We start from the raw sequence: 15,638 nt of genomic DNA, 5'->3' as shown, positions 1-15,638 counted from the left end.
TTATATGAGAATGCTGTAGAAGTAATACATTTTGATTTTTTCATTATAAAAAAAATAATTTTGTCCTCCTAGATTCGATTTTGACCCACTGTGCAATGTTAAGATTGTTTCATCTAAGAACTGACTTACTTATTACAGAATACTGTTGATCGCAACTGCGAGCTCAATGCATTACCTTTACTGCAACTTGATTCAAACTCATTTTTTTTAATTTGGAAAATCAAAACAACGAGAAGCCAAATTACAGAGTTCCACAAAGGAAAAATATATTTACAGTGGAGTAGCACAAGGCAAACATAAAAAAATTAGTGGAAGAACAATGAGGAAAAAACATCTAATGAGAAAAATAGAGGAAAAAATTAAAAACTAACAAAATAACAATAGAGACACAACAATTAAGAACAAAATATAAAAGTAAAAGAAACAATGAGGAAAACTGAAGATTGAATGTAAAACGAAGAGAACTTATAGCTAGCCACAGTAAGATAAATACAGAAATAACACATAAGTAATGGTATATACAGTGAAAAATAAATAAATAAATAAATAAATATTACATTATGTACAAAAGAGAAGACAGCAATGAGAAGAGAAAAAAAATGAATATGAAGAAAATGAACTAGGTAAGTTAAGGAAGAATCGATTAAAGGAGGCATACGAAGAAAAAATGTCCAAGGTCCTCTCAAAAGAGTTAAGGAGGGTTGGTATGCGGATAAATAAGCTTCTTTGAACGAGAGAGAGGCGGGAATATGGAATATGAAGGGGCGGATTAGTCCTGGTTTTGCGAGTTGGAACATGTAAGGAAAAGAAGGATGCAGGTTCGGGAGAACAAAATAAACCGTTAACAGCATTATATAGGAATCTAAGGTCGGCTACTTTCCTGCAACTAGATAACGGACGAAGGTTTAACTTATCTAGTATCTGATTACTGCTCAAGTTTCGACAATCAGATACTCTGGCTCTAACAATGACACAGAAGAATGACTGCAAATGGTCTAGGTGATTCAGATAAGTGGGTGAAGAGGTAGACCAAATAGGAGATGCGAATTCAATAATCGGCAGGATGCAAGATACATAGTAGGCTCAGAGGGCGTGGACATCGGTGATGCCAGAAAATCTATATAACAAACCGAGAAGTGACATTGGTCGTGAGGTTATCTTTTGTACTATATTACCATCCTGGGAGAACACACATCCTAAATACTTAAAATTATCTACCTGTTCCAGCTTTGTATCACCAATCTGACATTCAATTCTCTTCGATTTCTTACCTACTGACATCAATTTAGTCTTCGAAAGGTTAATTTTCATACCATACTCATTGCACCTGTATTTTCAAGTTCCAAGATATTAGACTGCAGGCTTTTGGCACAATCTGCCATTAAGACCAAGTTGTCAGCATAGGCCAGACTGCTTATTACACATCCACCCAACTGAATCCCTCCCTGCCACTTTATACCTTTCAGCAATGATCCACGTAAACTACAATCAAGGGTGAAAGATTACAGCTTTGTCTAACCCCTGTAAGTACCCTGAACAAAGAACTCATTCTGCAATCATTTCTCACTGCAGCCCAATTGTTAACATAAATGCCTTTGATTGATTTTTAAATTGCACGTTATAAATTTCATATTAGAGCCCGTATTGTCAAAGTATCAGTATTATCAAAGTACATTATACAAAGACTTTGCATTTACTTATTTTAATGTGTCCTCGCCTTATTTTTAATATTATGTATTTGTATTTGTGACTGAAGATGTCCTACAAGAGGACGAAACATGTTTCACGAGTGTAATTTAATGTAGTCTTTGTAATAAAGACAATTACAGTATTGTAAAGGTGGAATTATAAAATCTAAATTTTCACAAGTTGATTTTTAAAATCTACCCTTAATCCGATAGTCCCCCAGTATGGCGAACATCTTTTCCATCGGTACCCTGTCATATGCTTTCTCAAGATCCACGAAACATAAACATAACTCTCTGTTCCTCTCATAGCATTTTTCAATTACCTGGCACATACTGAAAATCTGATCCTGACAGCTTCTGGTTTTCATCCAACTTCCTCTCAACTACTGATCGCATTCTCCCTTCCAAGATTCCAGTGAATACTTTGCCTGGTATACTAATCAATGAGATACCTTGATAGTTGTTGCAATCCTTCCTGTTCCCTTGCTTATAGATACGTGCAATTATTGCTTTTGTCCAATCTGAAGGCACCTTACCAACAATCCATGTTATTATTACTCTATGAAGCCATTTCTTCCCTGCCTTCCCAATATACTTCACCATTTCAGGTCTAATTTCATCTATTCCTGCTGCTTTATAACAATGGAGTTTAATTACCACCTATTCCACTTCCTCAAGCGTAATTTCACCAACATCATTTTCCTTTTCCCCATGAGCTCGGTTCTTCACGACACCACCAGGAAGATTTCCTTTTACGTTGAGAAGATCTTCAAAATATTCCCTCCACCTGTGCAGTAACTCCCAGGGATCTACTATGAGTTCACCTGAATTACCCAAAACACTTCACTAACATTCCATGATAATCTCATTACTCCGTGAAACCATCTCTTCCCCATCTTTGTTCCCAAGGAGTCTCTCACCTGTCAAATGGAAGTGGGACTCCACTGTTTGAGGCTTCCTTAAAATATTCTGTACTCGGTAAATTCTGTGAAGCAGGATAGTACCCTACTGACACACAGTTGCAGTGAGAATCTCTCCTCAAATGGGTTAGGGATCACCGGTTGAATGTGTAGTCCTAGCTGCCTGAGCAGAAGGAGGGCCATGACTCAGAATATGACCGAGATGCCCACTCATATTCCATAGCAACTGGCATCGCAACTCTCAGGACCACTTACCAGACCACTCAGCCACTGCCCATGATTTACAAACTAGGACATCACTACAGTAATCCAGACCATGAACTATCACCATTATTATTATTATTATTATTATTATACTGTAATACAAAGTAGAAGTACTCGACAGATAACCATTCAGAACAATCCTACCCACAAGAACTTACATAAGAATTCTCACTAATGTTTTTCATTCATACCATATATGTCACTCCAGCCTTTCTAATTGATTTGCTGTAGTACCTTTAATAGAACAATACATACCTCCTGAACCTCCGTTCAGCTCTTACAGCAGAATGGAAAGCAAATGCTTTGGGGTTCTTCAGCTTGTCAGTCTCCCGACTAACTTTCTTTTTGTCTTTTTGGGTCGTCTGCTTCTCAGCTCCTTCTGACAGCTTCCTTTTAGATTTCTTTTTCTCTGCCTTACGACCTGTGTATGATAAGATCATGAACTACATTGCCATACTAAATGATTCATCATACTTACACTAAAACAGTATAAAGGAACATTCATCAAACATACTGAACAGAGATTTGTTTTTGGTCCTAGTTTATCACATCAGTAGAGACCAAATGTTACAGGTAATTGTTCTTTTTATTTCAACACACTGTTCCTGGTGTGACATCAATATTCAGGTAAATGGAAAACATAAAAAAGAGAGAATAGTTCAACATCTTCAATATGTAAAAATCAGAAAACTAAAGAAGAATGTAGGGAAATTTTTGAAACAGTTGCTCATACAGACATCTTTGCAAGCAGCAGAAACAGAATGCTTTCTTGACGATCATACGGCTACCTTGGTACAATGCAGCATTCCCCCGCATAAAGTAAATATGTTTTCAATGAAGAAATTCTTGGAAAAGTATACAGAAGGATCTGATCTGGATTAAAGCACTCTGCAAAAGTATTACTTGCAGCCAATACACAAAGCCAATTTAGAAATTAAAGAGGAAATAGGAGAGCATCCTATTTGTTTTATTTTGGACGAAATACCCCATTCTGTTGAGAACTATCCTGAATATCCTTGAGATGCCCTGTCAGGAAAGCTATCAAGACCAATATTTTTCACTATGTATGAATTGCAAGCAGTCAACCCTACAGCCATCATGATGTCAAGTTCTGGCCCTCAGAAATACTGTACAAGAAAATATGGCAAGTGAAGCAATCACAGTTGAATACCAGACAGCAAATTCCTTCATACCTAAACTCATGAAGGCGCTGGTTAAGGATCCCAATAGAATATACCGTTACAGAGAGATCACAGGCTTCCCATTATAACGTATCCACACAGACGCACACAAGATGCTGTCAGTTGGTACAATTAATTTTATGCACATATATTCACAAATTAACACATACATAACCTTAATCACAGTATCAAAACACTTGACTTAGAGAATATCAACAAAGCCCCCATTATTAAAAACAACTGCCAACACTTCAATATGGAGATTATAACCAACAACTTTGAAACACAGTTGAAAACAGATGACTGCGTATTTCAATATGGAGACTGCAAATATTGCATGTCAGCCCGGGATATATACTTGCTACACCATAACTCTACTAAACAACTAACTTCCAACAACTCTCTGCCAATGACTAACTTCATCGTCAAGATCGTCTCCTTATATATGTGCCTGGCCAGGCATCTAGAAAGTTACCTTACAAAAATATTTCTTCTCAAAAACTCGAGAGTGCATAATACACAGATTATAATGTATAGAATATTCTCAATCGTTCTCGTGCCTATAACTTTCTGGAGTTACAGTGTGTTTCACAATTATGTATTACAATTTATATATACAGGTAAGAATAAATAATAATATTAATTCAAAGGTATTTACATTAACGGAACTGATATCAATGTCTATGTACAACACATGTTTCATGACATAACCTCACACACAATACGATCATTCGACTACATAAATAATAATACTAATATTTTCATGACATACCTAACCACACACACAATAAGATCATTCAACTAAGTAAATAATAATAATAATACTCAATTGATGTACACTTCATAGCTATACATACAATAATAATAATAATAGTAAAATAATAATTATTATTATTTGAGCTCGATATCTGCATTAGTTACCCATGGGTGAGAGAATATTTTTTTCAAGTTATACCTATTATCGCACTTGCATCGATATCCCCCCTATAATTTGAAACAATCTCCACACTTTGTCACACTTGTCGACTTTGCCTTGGACGTAGATTTTATCTTCTTTCTTCCTCGATGTCACTGGATGTGCTCTCCTCCTCTTGACCAGCATGTGCCGTGTTGGGGTTGCCTCGCTGCCAGCGTCTTCCTTGATGATAATCGATGTGTTCTCCTCACGATGACCAGATGATGCTGTGTCATTAGCAGCCTCTCCTCCTGGCTTACTCTGTATGCGCAGCAGTTGGGTGACTCGCCGCAATTCTGATGCGTAGACCTCGACAGGAGGGTTGGTCTTCAGTAAACAGACCCCATGGCCCAGCCATTTTCCACCTCGATGGGACCAAACCCACTTAGGTGTGAGACCTGCGTGAAACCCTCCAATCTTATTACTGATTGGGTGGTTATGTTGCAGTACTTGTTGGCCTGGTAGGAAGATCTGGGTCTCTCGACATCTTGAGCTTTGGCCTGGGTAAGGGATCTCTTCTCGGCCAAAGCTTGCTTCTGCTTGATGTTCTGCTGCTGCCACTGTGCCAGGGAAGCAGCTGCATCATCTTGACCCGAAGTAGATGGTGGACGAATCTCCCAATCCCCAGTGCCATACAGCTGTCAAAAAAGAACCAGATCTGCTGGGGAATAGCCGGTGACACGGTTGATGCGTCGTCGCAGGGCAAAGAGTGACTGTGGTATCTGACTGTCCCACAGTCGATGTTCTTTGTCTATCAGGTGGACTCATAGCATCCTTTTCATCTCCTCGTTCTGTCACTCCGTTGGATTTAGCCTTGGGTTGTAGATAGGGGTGGTCCAGTGCTCCACATGCCATTGTCATCATTTGCTGCCACTTCCTTGACGTGAACTGACTCCCGTTGTCTGACAGAATGTACAGTGGATAACCGTAACGGCTGTATACCTCGTCTTATAGCAAGCGGGTGATGTGTACCGTCATGGCTTCAGGTATCGGAAAGGCCTCAATTCATCTTGTGAAGTGGTCAGTGATTACTAGGTGTCCTGTTTTACCCTGTAGTATTCTAGGGTAAGGACCCATCAAGTCCAGGGCTATGACCTCCCACGGGTGTTGTGGCCGTCTTCCTCATTGGCTGGAATCTGCCTTCCTGTTGCTCACTTTGGTGCAGGCACAGATGTAGCACCCCTTCATGTAGACCAGGATGTCTTTACGCATGCTGACCCAGAAGAATCTTCATCATATAGACTGATATGTCTCCTCGGCTCCTGGATGTCCGGCTTCCGTGCTGTCGTGGAACTTCTCAAGGATGTCCACCGTGTGCTGTCTGGGGATCACCACTACTGCAGGTGTGTCGGAAAGGTGTGACCTGTACATCAAGAGTCCTCCGTCAATCCGGACGTTCTTGTAGCACATCTTGAATTCCCTAGGGACAAGTCGACTATCAGTATTTTGTCTCTTAATCCACAGCGTCATGGTCCTACAGGGCTTGTCTTCTTCCTGCCACTGTTTGATCACTCCCAGATCAAGTTCCTTCTTGATGGTCATCAGGACAGGATCCTTAGGCTAACTCTCAAATTTTTGTGGGAACTCCCTCTCAACAACGGTGCTCCTAGCTTCAGGTTCCATCGCTGGGTGCCTAGACAAGTTGTCTGCTCCTATGTTCATCGGTCCTGTCACGGTCGCCAGTTAACGTATCCACACAGACGCACACGAGATGCTGTCAGTTGGTACAATTAAATTTATTCACATATATTCACAAATTAACACATACATAACCTTAATCACAGTATCAAAACACTTCACTTCGAGAATATCAAACAAAGCCACCATTATTAAAAACAACTGCCAACACTTCAATATAAAGGTTACAGCCAACAACTTTGAAACACAGTTAAAAACAGATGACTACGTATTTCGATATGGAAACTGAAAATATTGCATGTCAGCCCGGGATATATACGTGCTACACCATAACTCTACTAAACAACAACTAACTTCCAACAACTCTCTGCCAATGACTAACTTCACCGTCAAGATCGTCTCCTTATATATGTGCCTGGCCAGGGGTTTAGAAAGTTACCTTACAAAAATAAATCTTCTCAAAAACTCGAGAGTGCATAATACACAGATTATAATGTATAGAATATTCTCAATCGTTCTCATACCTATACCATTCTGGAAGTTACAGTGTGTTTCACAATTATGGATTACAATTTATATATACAGGTAAGTTAAATAATAATATTAATTTGACTATGTAAATAATAATACTAATACTTTCATGACGTAACCTCACACACAATACGATCATTCAACTAGGTAAATAATAATAATACTAATACTAAATGGATGTACACTTCACAGCTATACATACAATCACAATAATTGTAAAATAATAATAATTATTATTATTCAAGCTCAATATCTGCTTTAGTTACCCATGGGTGAGAGAATATTGTTTTCATGTTATACCTGTTATCGCACTTGCGTCAATTATAACCAGAAGGGGAACGTGGATTTCATGTGCTGTTTTCCTTGTAAGAATTTTAAGAATATTAGAGAGATTAAATGATGATGAAGAATCTGCAGCTGTAGCACAAGCAAAGTCTTTATTGCCAAATTTGGAAACAACTGTATGCTGTGCACTCCTTCAAATTTCCGCCAGGTTTCATCGTGAGGCTTGAAGAGGAAACGTCTAATTCTCACTGCTGTTAGGTTCTGCATTCAAGGAGCCAAAATCTAACTTTCAAACATATTAAAGTGCTGAGTATAATCAAATAAACCACTTTCCTTATGTTGTGAAGTGGTGTGTGCCATGTGCATCCATAAGTGTGTTGAAGTGAGTTTTCAATTAAAATAGCTCTCTTTTGAGGGAGTAACATAGTCGTTTTTCAAGTCCATCTTTTGCCTATTTTTTTAATGAAAAATTTTCCTTTTAAAATCTCACCACTGCTCATTAGTCTAGCCTACTATTACAGTTGAGATTTTAGACCTGGAAGTAAAAGTAATGTTTTGAAAGAGACTGTAACAGGAAGATTAACTTCATGTAGACTACAAAAAGTCTTACCTCATCATAATCATTTAAAAGTCCATACTTCCTAATGATATAAAGATTTTTTTTAAATATCTAGTTATCTGAAGAAAGATTTTTAAAACAAAATAACAAACAGGATGTTGCACTAAAAACTTAACTTTTTAAAGATGGTTATAAATGCATAAGCATTCACTTAAAATCAAGCAGACAAAATCCTTTGGTGTACCCACTATTCAATACTACTTAAAGAGAGTTGTTTAATATGACATTTATATTTAAAAACTTGATTCTATAAATAATGTTCTTGTAAAGAGGCGTCCATTTGAGCACAACCAAATTTACTAGCTTACCAGTGACATATATGGCAATTTGTTTCTGAGATCTTTATAAATTTGTTTTTAAGAACTAGCAGTTCAGAATTGCAGACCTGGACCATAAAGGCTTTGGACAGAAAACATACCAATGCCTTTGAAATGTGGTGTTAGCACAGAATTTTATGTGTGCCTTGGACCGCACGAAGAAAAATGTGTCCATTCTTCAGGTGATGAAGATTTTAAAATGCCTTTTTTCTCGTGTCAATGAAAGAATACTGCAGTTCTTTGGACACATTACGAGACAACCTGGAGAAAATCTAGAAGTTAATCATGGAAGAGAAGGTTGAGGACAGTAGACCACGGGGAAGGACTGCAACCAGATGGATGGGACAAGCGAAGACTTTCACTGGTTTATCTTTCAAATGTGCCCTCAGGAAAACTGGCGAAGTTACAGCAGAACTGTAACCAGCAAAGCCAGTGGGGTGACATATTTATTTCATATTAAGCACATGACTCTTAGTATAAGCCAAAGTAAGAGTGTATAATTATGGTGTCTGCACCAGTGTAATGAACACAGAAAGAGGCCTCAGGATAGCCCAGTATCTGCCTTCAGTGAGGTAAGTAAAAGGGCTTTCACAACACTTGATGTTGTCACAAAGAGACCACAACAATATCCGAAAGTTATGGCTATCTAATCAATCACTTTCCATTTAAGTGATGACAATGTAAAATTTAGGAACCTTGCTACAGTAAAGTTATCCCCATTCTTTTCATTATAAACACTATTTGTTCAGGGCGCCAACCCATGTGGATCTTTTGCCCCAACTGGCACCATATTGTATGAACCTGCATGTAATTGGAATGGCGGTAGTGTGGAATGTTGTGTGTGAGGAAAGGAAAAGTTATCCCCATACTGAAAAGCTGTAGACATTTCACCTCCCCTAGACTAAGCCACAGTGGGCAGGAATGATATAGGCCTAAGTATTTATATTCAATACATTGTTCTTGTTTTAATCCACTTTTCCTATTATTATAAACTTCCCAGATCAAGAACGAAGATCTTCCAAAAATGAAGCAAATGTGGATGCCTGCTTGCCTGGTACAGCTGGGAAGCAGAAACTAGTTTGTTCAGGGGCATAGAAGATATAGATCTGGAGCTTTCATGTTTGTCCCCTTCTATACTTTCTCCTGATTTTCTCCCTGCTCATACTAAGCTGTAAGTTCGTTCTTAACCCTTAAACACCTGACTGTTTTTAATGTTCAATGTTTTCTAACAAATATTCTTAGGATAAGGTATTATTCAAGGAAGATCCATTATTTCGAAGTAAACATATTTAGTTTTGGAAATACAGTGTGTTGCATATATGCAATGCTAGGCGCTTAGGTAGTCTGCAAGGTATCAACACATATATTGTTTGATATAGATGTTGATTCCCATAGGGAACCTGAAATATTTGTCCTGAATGAGTACATTTAAAATACCAATATAGTTGGTCCATTATTGGACATTATAAATTTTCAGCTAACTCATTCCTGGTTGCCAGCATTTCGCCCCAGTGTGCTAAGTTGGGCTCATCAGTTGGTAAATAGCACACCTACCAAGATGCATGGCTAGTGCATACTGTGGAGGCCAGCTACTTGGAGCCACCGGCAGTGCCAATGTACCATGAGAGACTTGGTGTCATTTTCAAAAACTGATGCCTGCCTGACCATCAGATGATATAGATGTTGATTGCCACACTAGTATATTGGTCCTCTTACTTGTTGTTTGTAAATTATTTATTCAAAATACAATTGTTATTGATCTTGTTATCGATTCTTTTCGCATCCTAATTTTGAATCCTTTGGGTTTTTACCTGCTTCCGGAACTCCGCTTATTGGTTCTTCCTCTTATGTTTATTATTGTTTACCTACTTTCTTACTATTCTAAAATATGATACTAAAATACTAATAATATATCTGAATTCTGCCTATTTAAATCTTACGTTATATCACAAACCATTAGGTGAGGCAACCCCCTATACCACCACCACATGATACAACATCTATGTTGGGAAATTATGTTGAAAACTGATTGGGTATTCAGAGTTCTTCAGTTTACATTGCTCACAGCCGTTTCCTTCCCACTCCTAGCCCTTTCCTATCCCACTGTTGCCATAAGACCTATCTGTGTCAGTGCGGCATTAAGCCAATTGTAGAACAAAAAGAAAAAAGCGACTATTTATTTATTCAGAATAAATTGAAAAATGTACTAAAAAATAAAACAAAATGATTAAGTCGAAAAGGACACAAAACCCTTGAAATTTATACACTCTTGATTAATCCACCATCACACATACAGCAAATGATGAAATCAGCAGTATTCTCGTCATCGACCAGTATGAATTTGAGTGTCTCCCAACAGGCCGAAGTTTTGTTCAGTCAGAGAAATCTATAGACTCTGTGAGGACATGGTCTACAGTGAATTCAGTACCACAAGAACACACTGAAAAGGTTTCCCTATTTAGGAGATAGTGCATGATCTATCCTAAGCCTATACAAAACTATGGCCTCTCTCCGTGAAGGCCGAAAAGTTCAGCTTGTTGAGAGTTCGGATAGCTAGCCACTTCCAATTCCCAGGTAGCCAAGATGGTCCAACATAGCTGAGACCCTAGCAGGTATATTCAGAGGTCTTGTGATAAAAGTACCGCTTCTTCTGCAGCTTGATCCGCAAGTTCATTTCCCGCAATCCCTATGTGACTTGGAAGCCACGCGAGAGTGATTCTGGTGCCAGAATCACACAACCTAGCTAGGTCATGAATCTGCTGTACTAGTGGATGCTACGGAAAACAGGTATTAATAGTCTGCAGAGAACCTAACGAGTCGTAGCACACAAGAAACTGATCTCATTCATCACTCAGTGCAAACTGCAGAGCTTCTAAGATGGTAAAGACGCTTCCAACAGTAGGATGCAAGATTTTTGTGCTAACATTAACGGATACAAAAGAGTATACAACATTTTCTCCCATCTTAGAACCGTCTGCGAAGACATGTCATGCGTATGGATACCGGTGAACAAAGTCCTGGAAATACCTCCAATCAACAGAGGCATCCATGTTCACCTTGGATCCACAGAGTAGATCTGGCCACGGAGACAGCCATAGAGGTTCCTCGCTAGGGGTCTGTTCAAGACAACCACCAATACCCACATCCAACTCAAGACACAACTTACCAATTCAAATCCCAATCAGTTGAATAGCCTTCGGCCAGTTTTCGTACCATACCTCTCATGATACTGGGTATTAAACAGCTGTTTCTCAGCAACCACTATCCTTCCAGAGCTGAAATGTAGAGCTAAATAGGGGCAACTATGCCATTGATGGAGACTGCAAATAGTGCGACACCCAGTACAGATCTTTTCTATTTTTTTTTTCTATTTGCTTTACGTCGCATCGACACATAGGTCTTATGGCAACGATGGGATAGGAAAGGCCTAGGAATTGGAAGGAAACGGCCATGGCCTTAATTAAGGTACAGCCCCGGCATTTGCCTGGTGTGAAAATGGGAAACACCGAGCTCGATAACTGCAGTCGCTTAAGTGCAATCAGTATCCAGTATTCGGGAAATAGTAGGTTCGAACCCTACTGTCGGCAGCCCTGAAAATGGTTTTCTGTGCTTTCCCATTTTCACACCAGGCAAATGCTGGGGCTGTACCTTAATTAAGGCCACGGCCGCTTCCTTCCAACTCCTAGCCCTTTCCCGTCCCATTGTCGCCATAAGACCTATCTGTGTCAGTGCGACGTAAAGCAACTAGCAAAAAAAAAAAAAAAAAAAAAAAAAAAAGGGAAACCACGGAAAACCATCTTCAGGGCTGCCGACAGTGGGGCTCGAACCCACTATCTTCCGATTACTGGATACTGGCCGCACTTAAGAGACTGCAGCTATCGAGCTTGGTAGTACAGATCTCTGTGGTACTCCATTTTCTTGAACACAGTACTGTATTCCCAACTCGGACTCAAAAGAGTCACGGGGACATGAAATTCTCTCAATAAATGGTGGCAGATTTCCCTGGAATCATCACCGGGGGAGGGTAGGAGAGATAATCCTATACTGCCAGGTAGTGTCATAACCTTTTTCCAGGTCAAAAAATCATGGCTACTAAGGGTCCCTTCCAAAGAAAGGCCCCCCTGAATGGTGCTCTCCAGTCTAACCAGATGATCAATGTTGTAAAAGTAACTATGATCCTAGAAATCCTGTCGGCATATTTTTGCTTGCTAAAGATCCCACTAAATCTCAAATATGGCTTAGAGCTATCCACAGGAGTAACTATAAAGTTACTAATTCATCAAAGGTATGCATCAAACATTTTGATGAAAGGTACATAGCGCGGGAAGATACAATGATATGGTCTGATGGTTCTGTGCTAAATGTGAAACGTGATCGGTTAAAATTAACTAGTGATGTCATACCCACAAATTTCAACAATTGCCAGGAAATCTATTGAAAGTTTTGCCTCAAGAAAGAAAATATCCTGAACAAAGGCTGAAAGAAATAGAAGAAAACATTCAGAATTCCAAGAAAGAAGAACTACTAGACAACATTAATGACTTCCAAGAAATAACATGGAATTTTGCAGTAAAGTGTGTATCTGAACTGGAAAATGTGTATGCGAAAGTAAGCAATAACCATCTCAGTTTATTTATGGTTGGTATTTAAAGTTAAAAATTTCATTGTTCCGTATTGAAGAATATCACAATTAAAATTGAAATAATTGATAAGGAGATTCCACCTATTCAATACCAAAGAATAAGAAATGTAGTGAATTACATTCTCATTTAATAATAATTAGAAATGGTACCGGTTTCGACCCTAGTCCAGGACATCATCAGCCGATTAAGAAATGGAAAACAATGCATAGGATCATTAGAAGAGGCAATATGAAAAGGAAATGAACGGGGGTAGACACTGTAAAACTTAGAAGAAGTAAAATACAAGTCATTCAAAAGAAAAACAGTGCGCAATTCTCTTAGCGGCAGCAAGGCACACGCAGCGCTAGGCACAATTGTTTTTTCACATCAACTGTTCTAAGAATTCTATAGGAGCACAATTACTTACTCAATTATATTGAATTGTATTATATTTATCTATATACTTACTTTCCCGCAACCAAGGAAAATAACTGGATCGTCAAGCTATTCTCCATTTTACTTTGGCGTTTGAAACCACAGTGCCTGATATTGAATGTGCCGCGCTGATCACCGGAAGCTGGCAAGTTGCTTCAATGAATCTGCTCATCTTCAACTCCTACACAAATATGGACCTTCGTATGTGTTCGATTGTGATGTGACTTTATGCCTGACAGTGTTTAAATAACTGGCTTTGAACAGTTCTCCACTATTCGTAATCACTGTGGGACTTTGCCTAGCGCTGCGTGTGCCTTGCTGCCGCTAAGAGAATTGCGCACTGTTTTTCTTTTGAATGACTTATATTTTACTTCTTCTAAGTTTTACAGTGTCTACCCCAATTCATTTCCTTTTCATATTGCCTCTTCTACTGATCCTATGCATTGTTTTCCATTTCTTAATCGGCTGATGATGACCTGGACTAGGGTCAAAACCGGTACCATTTCTAATTATTATTAAATGAGAATGTAATTCACTACATTTCTTATTCTTTGGTATTGAATAGGTGGAATCTCCTTATCAATTATTTCAATTTTAATTATGGTTGGTATGACGGGGAAAAAAAACCGTTCCCAAAAATCTAAATATCTTTGATAATTGACCCTGATTTGACTTCCACTATTATTAAAGATGATTTAGTAATAAATGATAACTTACATATATTAACCTTTTCACTCCGGCTGACTGTTGCAGCAGTCGGGAGGGAGCCATGCCACGCGCCCGGTGGACTGCTGTAGCAATCGTGCTAGAGCCGTGCCTCATAGCCAGTCGACTGCTGTAGAAGTCACGTGTCTTTCGGCTGTTTTCCGTTTTGCTACGATAGACTGCTGGGGAAGTTCACCCTTGGAGGTCTCTTATGGCTGTCTTGGGAATCCATAGTTATGACTATGATCACCATATGACAGGAGTAACCAGTTTGCTACTCACTTAGCGTCTAGTTGCTCCCCTTGTGCTGACATGATTGTGCTTCTCAACTTAGATCTCAATCGCTTTAAACTGCAAAAGGCCTGGTGACGGAGGAAAGATATACTGCGGCGGAAGCTCTTGCCCTCCTATTGGGTAATGACTTTGAAGAAGATGACTGTGATAGCGATTTATCATCTGATACTGGTGACACGACGACTTCAATCACACCTTCTACTTCAGGCAAGATTTCTACTCCAGTTACCGCATGGTCGTCTGAAAGGTCAGTCTACTTTGACGATTCGACTGAAGATGAAGGTAGTGAGGATGAAGATCAGGTGCCTGAAACACCGAGCAGAAAACTAAATTGGAAAAAGAAGAACCTGAATCTGAAGGAACGTAAGTTTGACGCACCTAATCTAATTCCGGACTGAAAAGTTTTTTTTTTTTTTTTTTTTTTTGCTACGGGCTTTACGTCGCTCCGACACAGATAGGTCTTATGGCGGCGATGGGATAGGAAAGGCCTAGGAGTTGGAAGGAAGCGGCCGTGGCCTTAATTAAGGTACAGCCCCAGCATTTGCCTGGTGTGAAAATGGGAAACCACGGAAAACCATTTTCAGGGCTGCCGATAGTGGGATTCGAACCTACTATCTCCCGGATGCAAGCTCACAGCCGCGCGCCTCTACACGCACGGCCAACTTGCCCGGTACTGAAAAGTTTAGTGGACAAAGCATGTTAAGTTTCTTCCCTAGAGACTGACAACAGGACCTCATCTTCCTGACGAGTTGAATACATACAAAACTTGTGTTGTCTGCAAAGTGCAAAAGAAGAGGAAACAGGCAAAATGGGTTGTAAGGAATGCAATGTAACATTATGTGCCTTTCCCTGCTTCAAAACTATCACACGTAGAAGAACTTCTAAAAACAATTGTTAACTTTGACATGCAAATTAATGTAGGTAAACAATTTGTAATCTGAAAATAATGTTTATGTAAAATTACGATATGTAATTGATAAAACTGAAATTCAGGTAACTGAAGATAAAATTTATAATAAAAGCAACACAGATTTTTAACTCTACCAGGACTTCAAAAAAAATTGTTAAATGATCTATGCAGGTTAAAAAAGGTAAAAAAATTGCAATTTAAAGTCAATGTTTATATAAAAATTGAATGTTATTTAAAAAATGGAAAAAAGGGAACTAAAGATAAAATTTACAAT

At 38.9% G+C, this 15,638-nt stretch overlaps 1 protein-coding gene across 1 annotated transcript in view; it reads right to left on the bottom strand.

The window, feature by feature from the left end:
- Positions 1–15,638, bottom strand: part of LOC136856771 (ribosome biogenesis protein BMS1 homolog) — a 317,735-nt gene that overhangs the window by 293,655 nt on the left and 8,442 nt on the right. The window contains exon 2 of the mRNA XM_067134870.2: positions 3,128–3,293. Coding sequence (XP_066990971.2) covers positions 3,128–3,293 — 166 coding nt within the window. The remainder of the gene's footprint in view (positions 1–3,127; positions 3,294–15,638) is intronic.

Source organism: Anabrus simplex, chromosome 1, assembly GCF_040414725.1.
Source record: "Anabrus simplex isolate iqAnaSimp1 chromosome 1, ASM4041472v1, whole genome shotgun sequence".
Classification (NCBI taxonomy): Eukaryota; Metazoa; Arthropoda; class Insecta; order Orthoptera; family Tettigoniidae; genus Anabrus; species Anabrus simplex.
Note: the sequence above shows the minus strand (reverse complement) of the source record. Positions and strands in the feature narration are given on the sequence as shown.